The 27,255-nt window shown below is 34.5% G+C and overlaps 1 protein-coding gene across 1 annotated transcript in view; it reads right to left on the reverse strand.

The window, feature by feature from the left end:
• CNTN5 (contactin 5) overlaps positions 1-27,255 on the reverse strand; it is a 1,372,019-nt gene that overhangs the window by 404,871 nt on the left and 939,893 nt on the right. The window contains exon 7 of the mRNA XM_068554615.1: positions 15,420-15,515. Coding sequence (XP_068410716.1) covers positions 15,420-15,515 — 96 coding nt within the window. The remainder of the gene's footprint in view (positions 1-15,419; positions 15,516-27,255) is intronic.

The following is a 27,255-nucleotide window of genomic DNA, read 5'->3' on the forward strand; positions in this document are numbered from 1 at the left end:
ACTAGTTATTTCCAGTAAAGTAATAACCAAAGGAGTGAGCACCTTGATTTCCTGGCCCACTATTTCCCACACTCTTCTGTGTAGAGTAACTTATAAAAAGGGGAAAAAATAGACTATTTTAAAGGAGATGGAAATACATGGTGAAATATAATTAAACAACCAAAAACAATTAAATAAACTTGAGCTGCTATATGTAGAAACCAGAATCAATATAATAAGAGAAAAAGAGGGTCATTGCAATGTTCTACATTTTTTTCTCTTCTACTGTGTCTAAATATTCTAAAACAAACTCCAGGCTGAGGTGTTTGCTTTGTGATATTTAGCTTTCTGTGTATAAATTTTGTCAGATGGAGTTTAAAAAAAAAAACCAAATATTCCAAAACACATTGAGCTTTCCTTTCCAGTGACATCTAGAGAACACAGTACAACAGAGTGCATGATAAAAACATATATTTTAAAACTGATTTGTAAAGATTTTAAAAGAATGTCAAAATGTGTCTGTTGATAAGAGCCAAGTTCAGAAACTATTAAGCAACCAGGTAAAGCTCTTATTATAAATGTTTTGCTGGCTAGCAGAGTTTGGGTGGAAACAGTCTTTTTCTGTATAAATTTAAAGGTATAAAATGTGTATTATTATTTGTTTGACTCACATAGGAAAGCATGCATAGTAAAAAATACATGATTCCTTTATTTCTCTATCGTTTCATTCAATATGCTTCTATTATCACATATCCTGTCTGGCTTCTAAATAATTGTTGAGATACAAACTTGAGCACTGTATTATTCTGTTTGGTAAAAATATTAAAATTTCTACATTTATACTATTTACTTTCATATATTGTTTATACAGTTGATTTTGGCAGTGCTGAATGTTCAATTCCGTTAACAGTTTGGTCAAGTCGGTAAAAATAATTGATGAAACTACTTATTCATTTAAATTGGTGTAACAGACAGGTTGACCAGTGACCAATGTATACACAAAATAGAATTTTTCAATAAAATTTCAGAATGAAGCTGTGGGAAGCCCATATTATGTAATCAAAAGGACACCGGGCTTGGGGTTACACAGGGCTGAATCTCTGTCATGTTGTTTATTAGACATGGACTTTAGAGAAATTTCTATCTGAGTTTCAACATCCCCATTTATAAAAAGGAGGTAACAATAATAAACATACAAAGCAGTGATAAGAAACAAGATACTATATAGAAAGTGTAAAATATTGGTTTCCTTTCCTTCTCTTTATTCTAATGAAGTGGTTGACCCTCATCAGAACTTGACAATGTAGTACTCTGTGTCCAAATAATGTAAGTCAGGCCCCCTTGATTACAAGAGTTTTTAGGGAAGAAAAATCATAATCATAAGACAATAATGACAAATTAATTCATCACTTTAAAAATTAGTCCCAACAATACTCTTTCCTTCTTAGTACTAAAATCTACCTTTTTCCATCTTGCCAATCTCTTTTTTTGTCAGTTATTTATAACAAATGAGGATACAACATTCATATATTGCAAAGTGAAACTGCAAATCTTGAAAAAGTTGTGGATTTCAAGGCAAATTTGGAAAATGGCTTCGATCATTAGAGTATAGTTACTAACAAATGAGTATGTGATGAAGTGCCCAGAAACTCTGCAAGAATGTGGACATTACATGATTGAACATACAGTGATTTGAAATCGAATATTGATAGAGGCCTTGGGAAGATTGATGAATTCCTCAAGTATTTGGGGAACAATTATTTTTTGTGATCTTTGTAGGTACAAAAGTTAAATATGGAACATGGGGTGTCATGCTATCTTACAATTTTGTAGGAAAAAGAATGCTAAAAAAAACTTTTTGAGTAATTTTTTTTCTCAGAGTTGTAGTTATTGCAGAATTTTTAAGTTATGAGATTCAGATTTTATAATGTAAAATTTCATTTTTTAAAGAATGAATATCAACCAAAATATTTTGTTTTAAACTCTGTGAAATTTTGTTCCTGTTTTATATAGAGTTGCTTTAAGTGAGTAATTTCTGGTACCAACTAAAGATGAAGAGGCCCCCTGAATGGGGTTCAAAATCAATATACAAAATGATGTTACATTTCTATACACTAATAATGAACTATAAGAAAAATAAATTAATCAAACTATCTCATTTATAATGTCATTAAAATAAAATACCTAGTAAAATATTTAACCAAGGAGGTGAAAGATCTATACAATGAAAACCATAAGATACTGATGAAAAAAAAAAAAAAAATGAAGAAACAAAGAAGTGAAAAGATATTCTGTGTTCATAGATTGGAAAACTAATATTGTTAAAATGTCCATAATATCCAAAAAAACCTACAGATTCAAAGAAATCCCTATCAAAACTCCAATGGCATTTTTCACAGAAATGGAACAAACAATCCTAAAATTTGTATGAAACCACAAAACACCCTGAATAGCCAAAGCAATCCTGAGAAAGAAGAACAAAGCTGGAGGCATCACAGTCCCTGATTTCAAACTATAATACAAAACTATAGCAATCAAAACAATATGATAAAAGCATAAAAGCGAACTCATAGAACAATGGAATAGAAAAGAGAGCCCAGAAGTAAGCCCAAGTATATATAATCAATTCATTTATGACACAGGAGCAAAAAATATACAATGGGGAAAGGGCAGCCTTTTCAATAAGTGATGTTGGGAAAATTGGACAATTATAAGCAAAAGAATGAAACTGAACCACTATCTTACACCACACACAAAAGGTAACCAAAAATGGATTAAAGACTTGAGTGTAAGACCTGAAACTGTAAAATTCCTAGAAGAAAACCTAGTGGGGTAAGCCCCCTGACATAGGTCTTGGAGATGATTTTTATTTTTTTGTATCTGACTCCAAAAGCAAAGGGAACAAAAGCAAAAATAAACACGTGGGATGACATCAAACTAAAAAACTTCTGCATAACAAAAGAAACCATCAACAAAATTAAATGCAACCTACTGAATGGGGGAAAATATTTGCAAATCATATATCTGATAAGGGGTTAATACCTAAAATATATAAAGAGCTCATAAAACTCAATAGCAAAAAAAAAATCTGATTAAAAAATGGGCAGAGGATCTGAATATTTTATTTCCAAGAAGCCATACAGATGGACAAAAGGTACATGAAAAGCTGTTCAAAATCACTAATCATCAGGGAAATATAAATCAAAACTGCAGTGAGATGTCTCTTCACACCTGTGAGAATGGCTATTATCAAAAGACAAGAAATAACGTTGGCAAGATGTAGATAAAAGGAAACCCTTGTGTATTTTTGATAGGAATGTAAATTGGTGCAGCCACTATAAAAAAACAGTATGGAGGTGCCTCAAAAAATTTAAAAATAGATCTACCACGTGATCTAGCAATTCCACTCCTGGGTATTTATCTGAACAAAATGAAAACACTAATTCAAAAAGATATATGCACCTCCATGTTCATTGCAGCATTATTTACAATAGGTAAGACATAGAAACAGCCTAAGTGTCCATTGATGGATAAATCGATAAAGAAAGTATGGTACATATACACAAAGGAATATTACTCAGCCATAAAAAGACTGAATCTTGCCATTTGCAACAACATGGTAGGACCTTGAGGGCATTATGCTAAGTGAAATAAGTCAGACAGAAAGAAAATAAATACCATATGATCTCACTTACATGTGGAATCTAAAAACAAACAAACAAACAAAAGCAAGCTCATGGATATAGAGAACAGATTAGTGGTAGGCTGAGGTGGGGGGGGGGTGGTGAAATGGGAGAAGGTGGTCAAAAGGTACAAATTTCTAGTAATAAAATGAAGTCATGGGGATGTAATGTACAACCTGATAACTATAGTTATTAACACTGTGTTGCATATTTGAAAGTAGCTAGGAGAGTGGATCTTGAAAGTTCTCATCACAAGAAAAAAATTTGTAACTATATATGGTGACAGGTGTTAATTGGACTATTGTGATGATCATTTTGCAATATATAGATATATCAAATCATTATATTGTACACTTGAAGCTAATATAGTGTTATTTGTCAATTATACCTCAGTAAAAAAAAAGAGACAGAGGTTCTTTAAAGATAGCAATGATACCTGCTGACATTTTGCTTCATTGACAGAGTTCATTTTTCCATTCATTGATTCCTCTCCCATTTCAAACCCTCAGATTCACATTTCCAAGTGTCACTCATCTTCCAGTTACCTTGTTGTCAGTTTGATGTCAATAAATCCCTGCAAACTGGTACTTAATGTTAGCAGATAACGATTTGAGGTGTTATCCCTTTCACAAGCATTTTCAATCTAAAGAGGATGTTTGAGGACAGATCCACAGGACAAAATTGAATTTAACACTTACTATCATCCAAGCATTGGGCTAATTGCTTTACATAAACTAGCTCTTAATTCTCACAGTGATCCTGTGACCGTAGTTTTTATTACCCCTCTTTACAGTTAAGATAAGGCTTACTTTAACAAAGTCAATAGTAAGTGTCAGAGCCAGGTTGGGAATCCCTGGCTGTCTGAGTTTAAATCCTAGGTGAAATATTCTGTTATAGTATAGTTATTTGGAAGCAGAGACTACCTAGTAATTCCTTTATCACACTAGACGGCCACCTAGTTGCATTCTCTGGATTTGTTAACTTATACATCGTCCAGTTCCACAGTGGATTTGAGGCTGGTGACCTTGTCTACTCGTCTTTTAAGTTGAGATCAAAATATTTTCTATCTAAAGAAAATAAAAACAAAAATTCTTTTTTTTCTTTAATACTAAATGTCTCTGCTGGAGTTTTACAGCTCAGACTTAAGTACTAAAGGCCTCTTTTGCTCTATCCTAATTAAAACTTCACAGAGGAGTCACAGGGCTAGAGGAAATGCAGGGTTGCTTAGACTTAGCATCTGGAATAGGACCAGGGCCCTTAGTCATTCAGCGTCCATTGCTGTTTGAGTACTTTTCTGAAATGAATAACTTATTTATTAGAGAGTGTACAAAGAGAGTGTTTAAGGGACGATGAAGTACATTACGCTCTTGTGTTTGCTGTGTGCCAGGTCATAAGCTTTGCTATAGTTCATTAATTATAAATTCACCTATATTCTATGATGATTCAAAACACACATACAGATAGACATAAAATATTAGTCTGTAAATCTTCATGTAATGCCTCTAATCCAGTTTCCTTGGCACTTCCTATATAACCAATTATTATATTTTATTCTCCTTCACTTTAAGACTCAAGATACATTCAGCACTAGTATTCCCCATGAGTGTCATGGAGTCACCACAATTCTGTGATTGAAGGAGGGACAGTAGAGGGATGGGTAGGTTTGGAGAGCATGTTTGGGGGAACTGGACCTGTGTCAATGGTTTTGAATTTGTAGGGAGCCAGATATATCAAACCGAGCATTTATTTTGCCTGGGACTCAATCACACATAATTTTACAAGATTACCAAGGCAAAATGATACTAGGCTAGTACAATTGAGAATAAGCTAAGGGTCTAGGCAGTAGAATAAGGAAAATGATAAAATGTTTTGGCAAATAAATTTCTTAATTATTATGCTTTTTATCTAGATGCAGGTGGCTTTATATACTGTGGTGTTTCTCTTATTTTAAGTCAAGTTTGTTGGGACTGGGCTTGCATCTTTTAAGCTCTTCTTACACCTGTCTCAGGACTTATTAGAGACCTTTGCAAGTAATAGAGATGCCAAATAATGATTCTGGTTCTCTTCTCTTGAGGATATAAGCTCTTCTCTTTTTCAACCATTGAGCCTCTGGTGTTCCTGGGCATATAGAAGGTACATTAAACTTTGAGTATTCTAGATCTTATATGTTTGAAAACTACAGCAATGCAGACTTTAAATAGTCAATGAATCTTTTGCATCTAAGCAGTTAACTTAATCCTTACGAACATTTGGAGGTAAAAAGTGTGAACTGTAGATATTTTTAATTTCAAGTTGACCTGTTTAAATTGTGCCACATAAAAGCACAAATTCTGTCAGTAATTCACAGCTATTTAAACTGGTTGGTATCATAGAAACAGAACAACTATTTTTTTTGTTTGTTTTATTAGTTTTTTCCCCATATTGTTTACTATAGCAAGAGAAATCATGCTGTTCACACTGTAAACAATCTCCCTGAGAGATCCCAACCAATCTCATAATCAATCCTGAGACAACTATGCTGATTATGCCTAAAATTATAGTCTCCTGCCCAGACCCCTTTCCTAGATTTCAGACTTATATATGAAGCTTTCTGTAATATCTATATGTACCTAACGCTTCATATATCCATGACTCAGTTAAACGTATTCTATTCTAAAACAATTTTATATCTTAGCCATACACTTGCATTCAGATTCTGTTTGACTAGTGAATGAATGAGTGAATCAATTAATCAGCAAAAACAATCATATATAAAGTGATCAAAATAATTTTAAATAGGCCTATTAACATTTTACACATAATTTCTAAAATAACAAAAATAAAATTATAATTTTGAAATGAGTAGAAGGAAATATGCATTTAAAAACCTTCCATTATTTAAAAAAAAAAAGCCCATGAAAATGAAATGAGGGCAAATAAATCATAGAAAATCAGGGTAACTAGTATAAAATAAGATAGTAGAAATAAATATAAATAGGCTAAATTCATTAGTTAAAAGATAGTGACCCATCTCCTAGAGTAAAGAAAATAAAAACAAAAATAAACAAATGGGACCAAATTAAACTTAAAAGCTTTTGCACAGCAAAGAAAACCATAAACAAGACAAAAAGACAACCCTCAGAATGGGAGAAAATATTTGCAAACGAAGCAACTGACAAGGGATTAACCTCCAAAACATAAGAATAGCTCATGCAGCTCAATATTTAAAAAAATCAAATAAACAACCCAATCTAAAAAGGGTCAGAAGACCTAAATAGACATTTCTCCAAAGAAGACATACAGATGGCCAAGAAGCACATGAAAAGATGCTCAACATCACTAATTATTAGAGAAATGCAAATAAAAACTACAATGAAGTATCAAGTCACACCAGTTAGAATGGCCATCATCAAAAAATCTACAAACAATAAATGCTAGAGAGGGTGTGGAGAAGAGGGAACCCTCCTACACTGTTGGTGGGAATGTAAATTGGTAGAGCCACTACAGAAAACAGTATGGAGTTTCCTTAAAAAAACTAAAAATAGAGCTACCATTTGATTAGATTCAGCAATCCCACTCCTGGGCATATATCTGGAGAAAACCATAATTCAAAAAGACACATGTACCCCAATGTTCATTGTAGCACTATTTACAATAGCCAGGTCTTGGAAACAACCTAAATGTCCATTGACAGATGAATGGATAAAGAAGCTGTAGTACATATACACAATGGAATATTACTCAGCCATAAAAAAAAGTGAAATTGGGTCATTTGTAGAGATGTGGATGGATCTAGAGTCTGACATACAGAGTGAAGTAAGTCAGAAAGAGAAAAACAATATCGTATATTAATGCATATATGTGAAATCTAGAAAAATGGTACAAAGGAACCTATTTGCATGGCAGGAATTGAGACACAAACGTAGAGAACGGATGTGTGGACATGGTGGGGTAGGGGGATGGGATGAATTGGGAGATTGGGATTGACATATATACATTACCATGTGTAAAACAGATAGCTAGTGGGAACCTGCTGTATGGCACAAGGGGCTCAGCTCAGTGCTCTGTGGTGGGACAAGGGAAGCAGGGGGAGGGAGGTCCAAGAGGGAGGGGATATATGTATACTTATAGCTGATTCACTTCATTGTACAGCAGAAACTAACACAACATTTTAAAGCAACTATACCCCAATTTAAAACAAACAAAGATAGTAGGCACTCAGTAGGCATTCACTGAATGAAAGGCTAAGTACAATATTTGATATAATAAAATAAGCATTTTTTGAAAGGCTGATAATTCCATTGTTTAAAAAAAACTCTTGTTTGTGTTCATGGTATAAAAGTTTTAGTATAGCTTTATCCAAAATATACATTATATGGTATAAAATATACCAAAAACTGAAATCCTGGTTCCATGATTTATTAAAGATGAGAGCTTAAGGGTTTCACTTAATCTTTCTAAAGGTTAGATTCCTCATCAAAACAACAGGGATGATAAATGATTGCTAACTCTCAGATATTTTGCAAAGATTACATGGTATAGTAAATGTGAAAATGTGATTGTTATATTGTAAAATGCTATATTCATATATATTTTTAACTACAACCTAATACTTTGTACAAGAATTTTAAGTTCCACTTTGATGTAAACTTCTGAGATAATGCTTATGGACAAAATAGGATAAAAAAATATTTAAAGTAAAATAGTAATTACTGATTTTTTATTTAAAAGTATCTATGGTGATAACCTCTAAACCTTAAAGTATTTCTGTATTTGGTTATAGGTTTTATGAGGCTTTTTTTTACATTTTCACAGACCTTTTTTTTTTATAGTATAACCCTGAATTTCAAAATTTCTAAACTGACAGAGGTGATTTTTTGGCAACCAGAATCATTTTCAGCAGATGTGCTTAACAGTCTAGAAAGATATATCTATTTCCTGGTAGATGAATAACTACTTCAGTATCCAATCAAGATGTTTTTATTCACAGATGTTACTGACAGGAATTAATATTGCTCTCTTGGGAAGTAAACAGGGAAATTTAGCAAATGAGTCAATCCTAGCTTTTGCTTTTATTCACAGAAAAAAAAAACGTGCATTGTACATCCATTTGAGATTATGAGTAAATGGATTTTGGGGTTATTTCTGAATATCATTTAATCTTCTCTGATGTATAAACTATTTACAGTTTCATATAGTTGCTACTAAATCTTAGTAGCTGTTATACTTTGAAATAATATTTGAATATGATATTATGTGACCCAAATATCTGTCATAAATGTGAGTTGGTAATGATAAGCTAATAACAGGAGGCTAATAGAAACTGTCTAAAGCCCTATAAAACTCTTGTTAGAATCAGCACATTTATTCAGTTATTGAACATGCATTTAATGAATACTTACTAAATGTCAGGTAGTGCACTAAGTATTAGAGATATAAATATGAGGTAGAAAGTTTCATTCTCTTAAGGAACATATAATCTACCAGAGGAGATAAAAATATTAGGAAACTTTTACTTCCAACATTTTACTTCACTTAATAAAGCTCTGATATAATAAACCAATTATGATTTGAAAGAAGGAAGTAAAATAAGAGTGGGGAACAAAACAGAATCAAGCATCAGTTAACCAGGTATGCTGTGATGATCTACATGGCTATTTGGACTTGACAGAAATTTGGGTCTCAGTTTCTAGTACATCTCAGGTTATTTACTTGTTTCACAGTGCACAGTCTCATCCCACCAAAACAAAGGCAATTGTCGAGGCTGTTGCTAACTGGCGCCAGACCAGGGATGCAATCACAAGGCCTCTCTCACTGAGTAGCCCTGGCTTATTCTTTCTACACTCACCCTGCCTCTTCAGCAAGAATTTTTGACTTGACTTCCCCAAGACATTTTCAAAGTTCTCCTTTTAATTGATCAAGCAAAGCATTAAGATTAATTCACTATTTCACAGTGTGATTGCGATCTCAACTAATAAATCCAATCATTCAGGTTACAGTTTGTTCTTTTGACAAAAATATAAAATGTTCCATTTTATTCTTCCATACTGATGATGTGAATCATGTTTCATTTATCTATTCTACAATTCACAACATCATTAGAGAAAAAGATGAATGGTAAGAAAAGTTTTCTTACTATTGGATACATGGCTGATCTAATATTTACTTGTTCTTGTTTATGATTTCTTTCTCAAAGTTTCTGAGAGTTATGTATGGGTTAAAATCCTTGGCTAACTTATTTATGAATGTTATACATATATTTACTCAACAAATAATTTTTGAGCTCCTACTCTGTGCCAGGCACTGTTCTAGGCATGGAGTTCAACACTGAACAAAAACTATAAAAATTCTGTCCTCATGGAATTTACATTCTAAATCAAGGAGACAGTGAATAAATGAGTAAGTAAAATTGTGCAGTATATGGCAAGTGATGAGCATTATGGAGAGAAAGAAAGCAGAGGAAGAGGAAAGGAATTGTGGAGGTGCATATCAAAAGAGGAAAATCAGGAAAATGTTTTACCAAGAATGTAAAATTTGAAGGAAGATATGAATGTGAGGGAGTGAGACATTCATATGCCAAGCATAAGAGGGATTAGGCACAGGGAATAGCAACTGCAAAGACTTTGAGGCAGGACCATGTGTAGTTACTTGTGGAGCATCAGGGAGACCACGACTACTTGCGGAAAAATAGGAGGGAGAATAGTAGATAAGGTCAGAGATATTACATGGAGTCAAATGGTAAGGACTCTCTAACCCACTGTAAAGACTTTGGCTTTGACTCTGAATTAAATGGTGTATTAGACAGCTTGGGGTGCCATAACAAAATACCACAGACTGGGTGGCTTAAACCACAGAAATTTGTTTTCTCACGATGCTGGAGGCTAGAAGTCTGAGATCAGAGTGTCAGCATAGTTGGTTTCTGGTGAGAGCTTGCTTCCTGACTTGCACATGGCCATCATCTCACTATGTTGTCACAATGGGGAGAGAAAGAGTGAGCTCTCTAATATCTCTTCTTATAAGGGCACTAATCCCATTATGAGGATCCTACTCTCAATACCTTCTATACACTTAGTTACTTCCCAAAGGACCCATCTCCAAATACCATCACACTGCGAGTTGGGGCTTCTTATGAATTTTGGGGTAACTCACTTCAGTCTTTAGCAGACGGGAAGTTTTTGGAGAGTTTTGGGCAGAGGGTTGACATGATACAAATTAGTTTTAAGGAATCACTCTTAGCTAGTATGTTGAGAATAGATTGAAAAAAGGTAAAGGCAAAATGAGGAAGCTTAGTTAAGAGGCTACTGCAAAAACCCAGGTAAGAAATCATGGTAGTTTATACTAGAGAACTATCAGTGGAGGGTATGAAAAATGGTCAGGTTTTTGATAAAATTTCAAGTAGGGCCAATAAAACTGATGGTTTCTATATGAGGTGTGAGAGAAAGTGAGAAGTTAAGAATGACCCTAAGGCTGCTGAATTGTAAGAAATGAAATTGCCATTAATTGAGTTGGAAAGACTTCAGATTTGGGGAAGATATAACCAGGAGTTCAGTTTTAGTCATGGTTAAGCTTGAGGTGCCTATTAGCCGTCCAAATGGAAATTTTGAGTAGGCAGTTGAATATACAAGCCAGATTCCAGGTTGGAAACATATGTTTGGGAGACGTCAGTACTTAAAGATCATTGTGAGGTGAAACCTAAGGGAGTGAGGGTATATTAAGGAAAGAAGTTCAAAGCCAAACACTTACTTGGGGGACTGCAAGATTAAGAGTTTGAGAAAATGGGGCAAAGTCAGCATAGGGGATTACGAAGTAAGGTAAGGGGAAAACAAGAGTGTGTGGAATCTTGCAAGAAAGTATTTTATGAAGGAAAGAGTGACCAACATGAAGACTGAAAATAATCCAAATGCCATCAACTGAGGAATGGATAAACAGAATGGGGCATATCTACACAATGGAATACTGTTCAGCAATATAAAATAACAAACTACTGATAAATGCCACAATACGGATGAAAGGTAAAGAAACATTAAGCCAAATAAAGGAAGCCAAACACACACACACACACACACACACACACACACACACAGCTGCACATTGTATGATTCCAGTAAAATAAAATTTTTAGAAAACGTAAAACTATAGAGACAGAAAATAGATCAGTGACTGGGGACATGGGCAGACATGCCTTTGTGAAATAATGGAAGTTCTAAGACTGGATTGTGGTGATAGTGACACAACTGTATTAAATATATGAAAACTCATTGACCTGTACACTTAAAATAGGGGAATTTCCTGGGATACAAATTGGATCTCAATAAATCTGTTAAAAAGATAAAGAAAAAGACAGAGAAAGAGGTCAGAGAGACAGAAAGAGACAGAGAGACCGCACTGGAGTTGAATTGGATAGTGCATGTACAGACAGAGCTTTTGAAGAGTTCGCTATGGAGAGGAGCAGAAAAATGAGGTAGTAGCTGAAAGAGGACAGGAGTCAGGAGACGTTTGCTTTGCTTTGTTTTGTCTTTAGATGGAGTAGGGGAGAGCATGGTTGCACCCTGTTGGGAATGACGCAGAAGAAAGTAAACAATCTCTGGCAAAAATGTAAAAGAGAGGAAAGAGAATTACTGAAGTGATTTCTTTAAGTAGGTAAAAAAGGATGAACTTCAGTGCACAAGTTGAGGGATTGGCCTTAGAAGCACAGCAGTGCATCTATACTAAAAAAGAGAAGTTAGAGTGTGAATACACATGTTAATGAGTGTGTGATTTGGTGATGAAGGCTTGTGGAAGTTATCTTCTAATTGCTTTCCTTTTACAATGAAATGGTTATCAGCTGAAAGTGAGGATGGGAGAAAAATTGAATGATGGGAGACATTGAAAGTTTGACAAAATTACAGTGAAAGGACTTGGTTTGGTTTTTTTTCCCCTTAATTTCCGCTCAGCATAAGTGCACTTGAAATTCATAGTTTGTATGTTAAATTTAGACTAGTCTGCATAACTCTATTTTTTTCTACAGTCATATTAAGCTGAGTAGTTTCAGGCATGCAGTAGGCTGAAAAATGGATTTACATCGGGATCAGGGTTTTGCTGACTGTCAAGTCAGTGTGATGAAGCAAAGAGAGATGAAGAAAGCAAGGCTGTATGCAAGAAAATGATAATGATTGAAGGAGAAAAGTAAGGATCAAAGGAGGGGAAGAAGGGTGAAAAGGAGGTAGGATCAATGATTTGTAGATTTCAATGAGGTTAAAGGATTCCTGGAATCAGGGTACTATAAACAGTGTGCAGAAGATAGTTCATGTTAGTCAGAGAATAGATGCTTGCAAATGTGGCAATTATGAGATTGTAGCTATTGGTAATAACGGATAAGTGGCTGAGACTGGTTGTAAAACAAGACCATGGGAATGAAGAAAAGAGGTAAAATCTTCAGGAAATGAAGAAGAATGACAGCAACAAGAAAGTGTAGAGTTTGATGACTTGAAATTTTAAAAATTGAAGGGTCTTTTTTTGTAAGGAGGAAGAAAGGAGAATGGGCAATGAGGAGAAAGGAGGACATATGTTCCAATCTCACACTGAATGGCACATACAATTTGGTAGAATAAATAGCCATAACTTTAAAGAGCTGCAGTGGAAACCATGTCTTCAGGGATTTCAATTGGAGCCAGAATGTAAATGCCATGTTCAACAAAAAAACTAAATATATGCTATAGGATTTGGCTGATCAGAGGATAACTACCCATCTGGTAAGTGTGAAACATTGGTCTAGATGCTGAGCTACTCCTGTTATTCTGTGTCATGCATGTGTCCCCCAAAACCTTGCTGTGCCAACACTGATGTTTGAGTAGGTCATTCGGCATAACACTTCAACATGAGTACCTGGTAGAATATAACCTTTCCTACAATTTTAAATTACATAATCAGTCTAATATTTCTTATGACATGTATACAATAGCAATCAGCTGGCTTTACTCTTGCTGACTTTATTCTTGTTGATCTCAATCAGATATCACATTTTTATTTATTTAAGCAATTATTAATACATATTCTTATCTTACGCTTATCATGTATGCAATTCACTATACAATTTTTCCCATTAGAAATCTTCTGTATATAGTTTTCTCTGCCAATTGGAAAATTTGTCTATGTGTAAACTTGCAGCTTTGTTTCTTATATTATCCTCTCTCATTTCATTTTTTAACACATGTTCCAACAGCCTTGCAATATAGATTGTACCTCAGAAAAATCTTACTTTTTCTCCACAGGGGTCCCTGCATATTGTTAACCCCTGTAAGCCTGGTGATGAACAGCTTCATCCTCTGTAGAGCCTGTTGCTTTCTCCTCCTCCTCCTTCTCCTCCTCCTTTCTCTCCTCCCCCTTCTCCATCTTCCCCTCCTTTTTTTTTTATCATCTCTAACACTTATTTATCTAATACTTCTCTTCAAACAAATCTAATGACCCAACATTAGACATAACATGTATTAATTCTATAGGATTCTCCTAAACCTACTAAAATCCATTTTAAAAAAGTTAAAACATATAGGTAAGACTAGATATGTCTTCTGTAAAGTTTAAAACTGCTCACAAAAGGATTGGAGTGACTGAATTGACATATAAGAATTAGGTTGGTACGACTCAGAAATTATTCCTCATAGTGATACCTCTGAGTTTCAAAGCAGAATGTTTTCAAAAATATTTTCCTGTTGAAACATAGTTTACTTTTCTTTCAATTAAAAAGAAAGTTAGGAGGGTAAGATAAAGATGAGAAATTTTAAGAAAACTGATTGAGGTCTTATCATAATTTATGATAAGAATTATCTATGGTAGAACAAAACTGAGCCCAAACACTACACTAATAATACAACCTAGAAACAAATATGGCTTTCACTCTAAACAAAGAAGTAAAATTGGTTGAGGTACCAGGATCCTGAATTCTGTTTCCAGTTGTTAACTCTAAAATCTTCATAATTTCTCAGGTAGAAATAGATGTTTGATTCTCTCTCTCTCTCTCTCTCTCTCTCTCTCTAATTGATGCTGCCCTTTCTTAAATTGTATTATAGGAAAACTATACTGAGGTACAAAGAGGCACTCATCTCAAATTATAGGACTCAAACATAATGGGTATATTTTTCTGTGAGTTGGCAAAGGTAAGATAATTAACCTGAGCACAGTTTATTATTCTGTTACTCCAAACCCCAAGAAGTACTTACCTATTACCATGACTTTTACAAACAAAAACTCAAGTAGCAAGAAAATTTGTAACTTTTACAAACAAAAACTCAAGTAACTTTTGTAACTTTACAAACAAAAACTCAAGTAGCAAGAAAATTTCATAGTTTTGTATGAATAAAACAATTTCTTAGCAGTTTTTGTTCCAGTGTGACAAACTACGCCATAAACAACAGTTTCCAGCTTATCTTCTGAAACAAGATGCACAGTGGTATTTAGTTAACTCAACTCTAACATTCCAAATAATTTTGAATAGTTTTTACTCTCTCAGCTTATCACTTTCCTTGTGCTCCAAGCAGTATATTCCTCACTGGTAGCAGGCAGAGACATAACCAGGACAGTCAACACTTAGAAAGACAATGAAACAATCTTATCAGAGGAGCTAAGTCTCCTGCCCAATGGCATTTAGACTACATGATCTTTAATTACTCATGTGGTACTCTGATACATGTCACGAAAACCATGCATATTTCACCTGAATGTTCCCCAGTCAATACCCTGTCTAAAAGAATGAGCATATAGTAAAAGAGAGCAGCAGCAATATAGAATGGGATCCAACTGTACCTGGTGAATGAGGCGGAGGAGAGCACATCAGAACAACCCCCTGGCCTTCCCTCACAGAGACTGCACTTCTTGTCCGGCCACTAAAATTTCCCAGATCTGTCAACATAACACAGCATTTAGATGCAAGGCAAAAAGGAGCTTAAAGAATTACTACTTTTGTAACTTGTACATACTTTTCTATCATTATCCAGTGAAGGTTTCTTTTTGTTTGTCAAGCAGTGATAGGAAGGCTTTGACAATAAATCTCTACCACCCAATTTTAAATACCATGATTTTCAGATTATATGTACACTCCTAATTTCTGTGTATAGTGCATACAAGTTGCCAGTGTAGGAATAAATTAAACAATACCTTTATAACACATTAAGTAGTTATTTTACATCTTTATAATACTTTCTGCATATTAATTTTTCTACCACCAACTGAACCCATTGATACACAGTAAGAACAGAAATGGAAGTGGTTGGAGTGCCTGGTGTCCAACCTGCTGCTTCATTACCTGTCGTGCTAGGAACGGTGTGTAAAACCAAGCATGAATTTGCCAAATTAGAAAGACTTGTGCGCTCAAGCAAAATATAGTGAAGATATAAGGTGTTCTTTTCTATAAATGTGAGTTAAAAAAATCATGTTACTTTTATTTTATGGAAGCCTGGAATAGTGTGTACAAATTGATTATACTCATCCATTTTGATTACTCTAGAAGTATTATAGTTATCGAAACACTCGTATGTATGAAGGATTGGGGTTCAATTGTCTTCCCTTAAATTATGTTGCATTTGCACAATTTAAAATATTTCCCTAAAAATAAAGTGGCCTTAAAAAAAGAATGATAAGCATTATTTATATTTCTTTTATCATTTATTAATCTATTCATAACTCAATACATATGTACCTTTCCTTTTTCTTGGGCTAGGCTGATCAAAGAAATGATTTTTAGTTTCTTGGAAATGGTAGGAGTTCAATATTTTTATAAATAAACATTGTCCCAGAATTCCCAGTTTGTAAAACCATGTTCTCCTAGTGAGAAATGCTTCTTGAAAATGTTCTGCCTTTCCTGTCATTATTTACCAACCATAAAAGAGATTTTTTCAAACTTTTCATCATTTCATGCTAAAATAGTATGTTTCATAGAAATACAATGTAGATCTTAAAATTTAACGTCTGTTAAAACAACGAATGATGAAAGTAAGCAGTTAAGAAAATATACTGAACGGATATGAAAGAGATAAATCATTAACTTTAATATTATAAGAGGGATCGTATAACTTACTTTTTTTGAGATATGGGTTACAATTTACTTATTTGTTGAATTTACGATCAAACCTTTTAAAACACATTCAAAATCATTAAGGACTAATAAACAGTAAGGGCATAATGAATAAAAAGAGAGGAATTCATTATTGAAGAAAGTGTTTAGGATTTTACCCACAATTCTGCATTTCACTGTAGTTAAGTGTATAATAGTTAATATAAATAATAGATAAACAAAGTGGCAATACAAAAGAGAATAATTCTACTTTTACTTTTTTTGGTGGCTTGAAAAACATACACACTAACTTCTAATAAAAGTCAAGTTCATTCGTTTTCAAATTTATATGATTCATGGCTTTAAACTAATGTGCATTGACCTTTAGAGATAGAAGCTGCCTTTTTTTTTTTCCAACAAATGACCTCAGTCTGATAACAAAGAATGGCAAGGGGCTTCCCTGGTGGCGCAGTGGTTGAAAGTCCTCCTGCCGATGCAGGGGACACGGGTTCGAGCCCTGGTCTGGGAAGATCCCGCATGCCGCGGAGCAACTAGGCCCGTGAGACACAACTACTGAGCCTGCGCGTCTGGAGCCTGTGCTCCGCAACAAGAGAGGCCGCGACAGTGAGAGGCCCGCGCACCGCGATGAAGAGTGGCCCCCGCTTGCCACAACTAGAGAAAGCCCTCGCACAGAAACGAAGACCCAACACAGCCAAAAATAAAAATAAAAAAAAGAATAAAAAAAAAGAATGGCAAGGTTTCCCATTTGACTTCCTTTGACTACTCTTAGAAACACAGCACAGTGAGGCAGTGGTTGCAGTGGGGCTGTTATATCTCTTTAGAGATTATATGGTTTTATTGTCCTCTTTTCATCTTCATTGAATTTATAAATTCTGAAAGGCTATTTGGATATCAATTTATTTTAACTGAGTTTCTTAAATGTTTTCTGAAAAGTGTATATGTAGCTTTACTACAAGTTTATATTGTGCTTATTATGACATTTCAAATCAACCTATCGTAGTTAAAAAATATTTTAATAGCAAACAGTCCTAAATGAAGGCCTATTTCTGATAAATTGAAGTACAGGCATGGTCTAGAAATTAGACACAAAAAAAGAAAAGAAGGTTATACAATAATTATGACCTGAGTTGTGTTTTGAGATCACAATGACCCAAAAGATAACACTCAGCTCTAATTGCTTTATTTTGTATCATCAGTTAATACAGGTACAATTAACATTTTCTCATGGAATTTTCTCTGTGTCATTATTTCCTAGGAGCTATAGCACCAGCAGTACAAAGGTAAATGGATTTTTTTCAACTGTGAATAGATTTTTTTTTTTCATAAAGACATAGAGAAATACTAAAAAGAAGCCTGCACTTTGAAGGGGAGTGTGTTTTCCTCATTTAAATCCTTCCTCTTAGGAAAAAGAAAAAGGGTAAAACTCTATTATTTATAATGTAAAAGTGGTCTTTGTGTCAGGTAAGATTCTGGTTGATCTGAGACCAGACTGATGTGAAAAAATTCTTGGTTGGAGTGGGGATGGCAACTGGAGAGAATAGTCTGAGTAAAAATACAGCCAGTTATTTTGATCTCACTGTGAACAGAAAGCAGTTGGTTTCTTTGGAGGTACTCATCATAGAACTTAGTTTGAGTGCTTATCACATTATTTTAATAAACATTCTATTATATCTAGGAGAGAAATGAAAATAAAAAGAACAAGAGATTTTATGGAGGTGACTTTGATTATTTTTTGTCACCTACAGAAGGGAAAAAATACCTGTTCCTATGTTCTATTTTTGATCTTTAAGGGAAAAAATGAGTAAAAATAAAAATCTTAATACAAGGACTCTAAAATTCAGTTTCAAAGTATAAACTGAAGTAAACTTCTTTCTGGACTTAGTATAAAACACATGGACAAACAGACAATAATCTGGAGGAGAAAGTTTGTGATCAAGAATCACAGGGCCTCAGGCCTTGTCTTTTCTCTGACCCTTTTTCCAAGTTCAGAAACTCATGCAGAGTTTGAGAGTGGAGCTTTAACTAGAACTGTGGCTTACAGAATTATTACACCTATTCATCCTAGGTAAACCACACAAAGAAAAAGAGGTATACAATTAATGATGTGGCTGAGAGCCTCACATGACAGAATATAGAGCTGGAATGTGTGATTGGAAGCATACTGACCATACATAAGACAAATCATTTCCTTTATTCATTTAACAAATATTTTTTTCAATGCAAACTATACACCAAATACTATGCTAGGTACTGATGATACAGAAAAGCTGTAAAGGAAGGATGTAGATGAATGAACTAATCATACTTACTTGGGCCAACTGTCCATAGACACAGCTCAGATGAGTCTATGCCACCAAATAAATGCATGATCCCAAACCATCACTGCTTCAGTTTCTCACAGCCATACTTACGGGTAACTAGTACATACCATGTGCATGTACCATATAGCACTTCATGCCATTCCCCTAAATGTATATTGCAAACATATGCACACCAACACATACACATACATACACTGCACATACACTTTGGATTCTTTCCTTCCTTCCTTACTTCCTCAAACCTTCTTGCCTACCTGACTGCTTTTCTTATTTCCATCTTTTCTTTTCTTTCTTTCATTATTCCACAAAGGGTTTGGGGTAGCTTAGATATATATGTATATAATACAAAATATAAAATGGGTAGTTGACAAATTCCAGGTGAAGGTAAAATTGGTATGACAAAAATCCTGTAGCATAACATGAGGACTTAAGAAAATATGTCATAGATTTCTTTTGTAAATTATTGGAAGTTGGCCATAAAATTTGACTCATAAACTTAAGAGGGTTAAAACAAACATGGATATGTCCCCAGTCTTAGAATTCATGATTATTTTAAGATCAAAACTTTCTAGTAACTCAGGAGAAGTACAGTGTTGCTGGATATTAAGGTCCAAGAGGGATTTCTTCTGCAAGACTTCATAAAGATCACAGTGGGTGGTATAGTAGGCTGAGCAGGTTTTCAAGTCAATTAGAAAGGTTCTTCACCCACTCAAACACTTTAAGTATGTGTAGTGTGAGCTACACACACACACACACACACACACACGTAAAAATATTTCAGAAACTATTCCCTAGAATGGTGAATTATTTTAAAGTGTTGGAGAGTGACAGGGGTTTTGGATACTAATTTTACGATTATGTATGCTAAATATAAGAGATTGTTTAGTTATTGGGGAGAAGTGAGGGAAAATGGTCAAGGCAAGAAGATAAATCTTATATAATTAGGAATGAAGTGTTGAGATTCATCTTTCTTCTGGTTTTTAATTTCCTAGTCTTAGATCTGTTCTGAATAAATGGCAGTCCTTGGCTTATGGGAGTCATGCATTTGGAAGAAGGAATGGAAATGGGGTGATCATTTTGCATTGCACTTGGTTGTACCTTTACCCTATAGGTGGGGCCGTAAGTTTTAGACTGTCAATGCTCCAGGCATTCTCAATTAATTCTCTAATGTTAAAAGTGCTATGACTATAGAGATAATTCATTATGACTTCAAAAATTCTTAAAGTTGAGTTTGACTTTTTACAAAAAGTGAAACCATTGAAAAAGGCAAAACACTTTAGACCAGGTGTCAGACATGAGCTTTATTAGATATTACTAACTTTTGGGTATCAGATTCATATGTAAGATTGTTAAGTTTGAGGAACTAAGATGAGTGATATATCTGAGGGGACTCATGGATTTAACTTCTACGATTTCTATAAAAATGACTGATAGATTGCATATTGAAGTCTTTCATCAGTTTTGTTCTTGTTCCTGTTATTATCATCAAGATAATTCAGATTATTGTCAGATTTTATGTGTATCCAATGTAAATATCCTGTAATAAAAATTGGTCAGACCTCATTCAGAAACTATCTTTGATGCTGTAAAATGTTAAAAATATAAGGGCAAATAAAAGAATGGATGGATAATAATTACACTAGCTACTAGCATACTACTGTATGCAAAGTTTCCTGGAAATGAAATAGTAGTTTCTTTGTTTTAAAGATTACTAAATGTATGTGAAAAGCAAATAAAAACTTGACTTTGATCATACAGTTAATAAGTAGTGAGTTGTCAAATCAAACTCAATGTGGTTGTTTTTAAAAAATGTATTAGGAAAAAAGCAATTCAATATTTGGAAGTTAAAACCAACCAATAGTTGGTTTTAGGAATTTAAAAATAATCTTCATAAGCAACTCTTATTAAAAATCATTTTCTGACAGATAAAGATATAGAGATGAGAAAATTAGTGAAAAATGGAAAAAATAATTCATACATTTATTTTTTTTTATTTTATTTTTTAAATTACACTATACTAGGTGTGCTTTATTTATTTATTAATGGCTGTGTTGGATCTTCGTTTCTGTGCGAGGGCTTTCTCTAGTTGTGGCAAGCGGGGGCCACTCTTCATCACGGTGCGCGGGCCTCTCACTATCGCGGCCTCTCTTGTTGCGGAGCACAGGCTCCAGACGCGCAGGCTCAGTAATTGTGGCTCACGGGCCCATTTGCTCCGTGGCATGTGGGATCTTCCCAGACCAGGGTTCGAACCCGTGTCTCCTGCATTGGCAGGCAGATTCCCAACCACTGCGCCACCAGGGAAGCCCCCATACATTTATTTTGAGAGATAACTAAATTAGCATTTTAATACATAGCTATTTGTTTTCATGAAAAGTCTTTCATAAGATATAAGAGAGTATCATAAGATACTCTACAACAAGCAAGATTCTTAATAATAATAGTTTAAAATTAAACTAAAATAAAAATTTAAATTTACAATAAAAATTTGATTATTGAATGGTACCTTGACCAAAAGCCATAGAAACATGAAGCTTTGTGGGTTTTTATTGGCAAGTGTGAGTTCATGAGCTTGTGATCACTTTGTAAGCAGATTGGGCAGGGCTTATTATCCCCAGTTATTGATGAGGACACTGTCATTCATTAAGGTTAAGTAGTAAGAATAAAAACTCACAGCCAATAAGGATTTGGGCATCCAAGATGACAAATTCATTTTGGGAACTAGCATGTTTTCAATCTAGAGTTGTTCTGATACTCTTAATTTAGAATATTTTGATCAATGTGATTTTTTAAAACATTTTCCTATTATATCACATGAAGTAATTCTTTAATATATTTGTTATAAGTCATCTGTAAATGGGACAGCATATCACCTTTTGAAAATGTTTATTATTTAATAAAATTAGTCTTTTGAGAATATCAATGGAGCTAATTAGAGGTATCTCAAAAAATACAGTCCCATCTATTACATGGAGATAAGAATTGAATTAAGATACAGCTGGAGACATGGTGAGGTAAATCTACAAGAGACCTGTAGATTTTATAATAATGAAATTTTCCTCATTCCCATTCTTTCTTTGGTTATATGTAACAGGTCAGTAATCTCTTGCTATGGATTACAATTTTCACTTTACATATTATCACACCCAAATCATCCAGCCAAAGGGTTCACTGGTTAAGAGGAAACCAAAGCACACCTGTGTATGTGTGCTTTGAAAGAGATGATTTTAACTACATTATAAGTGAAATAGTAAATTGCAAATGCTTTTGTAAAGAGATAAATTATCCAAAGAATGTGATCAAAATGTTTTTGATTTTAGGTCCTTTCTTTGGTATCTTTATGTATGTTATAAAAAGCTACTTCAACTGTGAATAATATATATGGTGAAATAATCTCAAATGTTAAAGTTGTATATAAATTTGTTTAACTAATGTGATGATAGTCTAAGAACCCTGGCAGAGGGTTTTGTACATTTGACTTAACTTTCTACTACTTAACTTTCTAATCCTTCTACTACTTCTACTCCTTATTTGCTTGCTTCTAAGTTTACAATTTTTCCAAACTCAAATTAATCTTAATTCATTCTCTGGAAATTATAAGGCTAAGCATTAGAAACTTATATATACAATGGAAGTAATAGAGCATGTATAGGGATTTTGAGTATCATAGACCAATAGAGATGGGACCTGTGTGTCACTTAGTAAAACCAGCAAGTCATTTAGTACATACATTGATTCCTAAAACTATTATATCTTTTTATCGTCTCTCAAAATTTTCAGCCCGACTATCCTCTTCAGCTATTTTGCATTTTATAATATTTAAATAGATAATCACTTCCTCATCTACAACCATGACTCCTTACCCCTTTCTCCTTCCATTTTATTCAAGTACAACTTCGACTTTGGTTAAATTGAACTGTCTTCCTATTCTGCTCTGGGCAAGGGAATGTGAGTGGAAAAAACATCAACAATGATGACTAGTCTTGCTCTAAATTTATGATCATTAATCTCAGACAAGCTCTTTGTTCTGCCTGGTAATTCCAGTACATTTATGGAGTCCATTTTCTCTTAATCCTTTAGACAATATGTTTACAATTACTCTCCTTCAAAACAACCTTCTGCCCCTTCCCCCACTTCTCCCCTTATAATTCCTGAAGAAAATAGAAGTAATCTAAAAACTGCATACATGTATTCCATCTATGGGGGCACTGCAGTGTGTGCCACATATTTCCCTTCAATGAAGGACTTGTCTGAACTGTTGGGAGTTACATTGACAGACAGCTTCCAGCTCTCAGCTCCCTCAGGGACTGCCTTTGCTACAGAGAATCAGCTCATCTGGGGTTATATCCCTTCCTTGGGTAGCACAACAGCCAACAGCCAACAGTTGCTCAGTGAGAGCACTGACCACCTCAGCCCAACTCCAGACAACACTGACAAGCCATTCTAGCTTTTGACATCCTCCTTAGTGTTAGCTGGGGCTGTTGCTGGGCCTGTATCACAGCTCAAATTATTCTCTTCCCACATCTGCCCCTTCCTCCTCCCTTCTGGTGGGTGATTCCAAAGGCACTTCTTAAAATTATCATCTACACTAAACTCCATCTCACCAAGTCTGATTCCCAGGGAAGCCAATATGTAACACTACCAGAATAGCTATTGATTTATCTGTATCTATATTGTGTCCCATCTTCTTATCATAACAATCTGTGATCTAATCAAAGACCCATCTCCCCTTCAGACATCATCAGTAGCATTCATACTGGTATTGCCCCAAAGTTGACAAAAAAAAAGGTGGAAGGAAAAATTGTATCTCTTTGACCCCATTTTTCCCTCTAGATACAAACACATTTTGTTCACCCCTTCTGCAAAAAAAAAAAAAAAACCACACACACACACACACACGCAAAAACTCCTATTTTTTTTAAGCTTCTCAAATCAAGCTGTCTCTCTACCACTGTCCAAATGTTACTGTGAAAGTAATGACCTCAACATTGTTTCATTTAATGATCAACTGCTCAGTTTTCATCTATTTGACCTACATTCAGTAGTATTGATAGAGTTGATCACACTTTTCTTCTGAAAACAATTTCTTCACTTGGATTTCTCCTCCTTCACTGTGCCCTCCCCTTCACTTTCATTAGCTTGTTCTTCCTCATCTTCCCAATATCTAGACATTTCATGGTCCCTCCTTGGACCTTTTCATATCTCAGTCCATACCATTCCCAAGTTTATCTTACCTAGCCCTTGTATTTAAAGATCATGTATAAACCAAAAAATTACCAAACTTATTCCTGCCTGGACACCTCCCTTGAATGGCAACACACACACACACACACACACACACACACACACAGAATTTGACATTTCCATCTAAATGTTTAATAAGCATTGCAAACATAACACATCCTATCGGGACTCCCATTTTCACCTGCCAACCTATCATTGCCATAATATTTCCCATCAGAGTAAATAATCATTCCATTCTTCCAGTTATTTAAACAAAATACAAAAATAATCTGTAATTCAGTATGTCTCTCACACCCTACATACAATTCATGAGCAAGTCCTACTGATATTATTTCATAATATATCCAGAATCCAACAACATCTAACTTCTTCTACAGCTTTCATCTAGGCCTCTCTCACCTTGATTGTTGTGATATCCCCCTACTGGTGTCACTGCTTCTTCCTTTGCTCTCTTTCTATTTATAAACACTGTAGCCAGACTTGGTTATTTTAAAATAAAGTTATACCAAATGCTTTAAATGGCTTTTTATCTCACTAAGAGGAAAAGTCAAACTTTTGAGACTTACAATGGCTTACAGGCCCTAGACTATCTAGACTTTGTTTCTTCTTTGATGTCATCTCTTACAACTACATACATCTTCCCTCCCTCCATTCTAGCACACTAGCTTCCTTGCCTTTTATCAAATATACCAAGTATTATCCTGCCTCAGAGCCTTTGTACTTGTTGCTTCCTCCATCTAGAACACTTTCCCCCCACATATAATAATGACTGTCATCTTTCCCTCTTTAGGTCTTTATTTTAATGTCACCTTCATGAGAGATCTTTCCTGGATAACTTATCAAAAAGTATGACCTCCATGACCCTCTACACATCCTTTATTCCACTTCCCTAAAAAACTTTTTTTTTTATTTAGCACTTATCTGCTAACAAATTATTTATTTGTTTTGTCTATTGTGTCCCCCGCACAGAGAATTTATGGTCTATGAGAGCAGGGATTTTTGTTTGCTATGTTCATTGTAATATTCTCAGGCCCTTGCCCTAGCTGTTCTCTCTGCCTGAACTACTCTCCCTCTAGAGTAGAATCCTAAAACTATATTTTAAAATATTGCTATAAAAAATGAGATTTTTGAAAGCAAAAGACCAAGGTTCAAATTCTAGTATCCCTATTTATTAATGGCCTCCTTGGGCAAATTATTTTACTTCACTATGCTTTATTTCCCAAGTAAGATGAGATAATTAATTATATATGTGTTATAGGATTACTGTGAAAAATTCCCTGACATATAAAATTATGTTACATAACTGACCAATAAAAAACACTTAATCAAGAGTATTTGCCTCTATAAATTTCTTATCAACTTCTAATTATAAACCTGAATATTTCTTTTTCTAATTACTTTGAGTTATATTATAAGAGGTTCTCAAATTATAATATTTGAGGACAATCTACAAAGTTATACAAATTAAAAGAGGAAATAACACTCATTAAGTAAAAGAGGCAGCTGAGTGGAGCCAAATTTAGACAAGCTACTTCTCTGTTCATATCTCAACTTCTTTATCTGTGAAATGAAGGCCAAAAAAACTATCTCATAAAAATTTTTAAGCCTTAAATATAATAATGTATATACAGCAATTAGTACAACACATGGCACAACACAATAAATTAAAGCAATTATAACTGTTATTATTATTCTTGTTATAAAAAAACACTGTTCTGAGAATCATGAGATTAATGCTAAACTTAACTATTCTACTATTTAGCTACGCAATTAGCAGCAATAGTTTAACCTTCCTGTGTTTTCTCCTTCATATATAAATCAGGGATTTTGGTCGCTCAAGAGAAATAAGCTTAAATGCCTGTGCAGTTGAAAGTATAAGATATTTAAAGAACAACTATTGATGAGAAAGAACATAAGACTTGAAGAAAATATCTTCTATAAATAAAAATTTAAAGAAGAAAACAATAAGACAGGTAGGAGAGGTGAGACACAGTGTAGTCAAGACTTATACCACAACCTACCCCAGCACTACCCACCAGCAGCTGGCAGCCTCTACACAAATCAGGGCTTGGCAACCAATGGGACCAAGGGCCAGCCATGTCTACCAGGCTACCCACATAGTCATCCTGCCACAACAGCAGGGCAACCCTAGAGCATATAGTTCTGGTGACCAGAATGAGTGCACTGCCAGGAAGCATAAGACATCTCCTATAAAAGGCTACTTTTCCAAGTCTGGTAATATAGACAACCTACCGAATACAAAGAAATAAGAACAGCAAATTAGGCAAAATGAGGTGACAGAAGAATATGTTCCTAATAAAGAACAAGATAAACCCCAGAAGAAGAAATAAGTGAAATAGAGATAAGCAATCTATCTGATAAAGAGTTCAAGGTAATGATCATACAGATGTTCAAAGAACTCAGGAGAAGTTTGGATGAACAGAGTGAGAAGTTAGAAATTTTTAACAAAGAGTAAGAAAACATAAAAAAGAACCAAAATAGGTAAATAATACAATAACTGAAAGCAAAAATACACTGGAAGGTATCAACAGTAGATTAGATGATAAAGAGAAACAGATCAGTGGGCTAGAAGACAGAGCAGTGGAAATCACTGAGGTGAACAGAGAAAGACAAAACAATAAAATGAAATAAAGACAGTTTAAGAGACACTGCAACAACATCAAGCATGTTAATAACCACATTATGGGGGTCCCAGGAGGAGAAGAGACAAAGAAATGGTCAGAGAACATATTTGAAGACATCGTAGCTGAAACTTCCTTAATCTGGGAAAGGAAATAAACATCCAGGTCCAGGAAACACAGAGAGTTCCAAACAAGATTAAACCAAAGAGGACCAGTCCAAGACACATTGTGATTAAAATGGCAAAAATTAAAGGTAAAGAGAAAATATTCTAAAGGGCAACAAGTTATGAACAAGGGAACACCCGTGAGGCTATCAGCTGACTTTTCAGCAGAAACTCTGCAGGCAGTACGGGAGTGTGTTACTA

The sequence above is a fragment of the Eschrichtius robustus genome, chromosome 11 (assembly GCF_028021215.1).
Source record: "Eschrichtius robustus isolate mEscRob2 chromosome 11, mEscRob2.pri, whole genome shotgun sequence".
Classification (NCBI taxonomy): Eukaryota; Metazoa; Chordata; class Mammalia; order Artiodactyla; family Eschrichtiidae; genus Eschrichtius; species Eschrichtius robustus.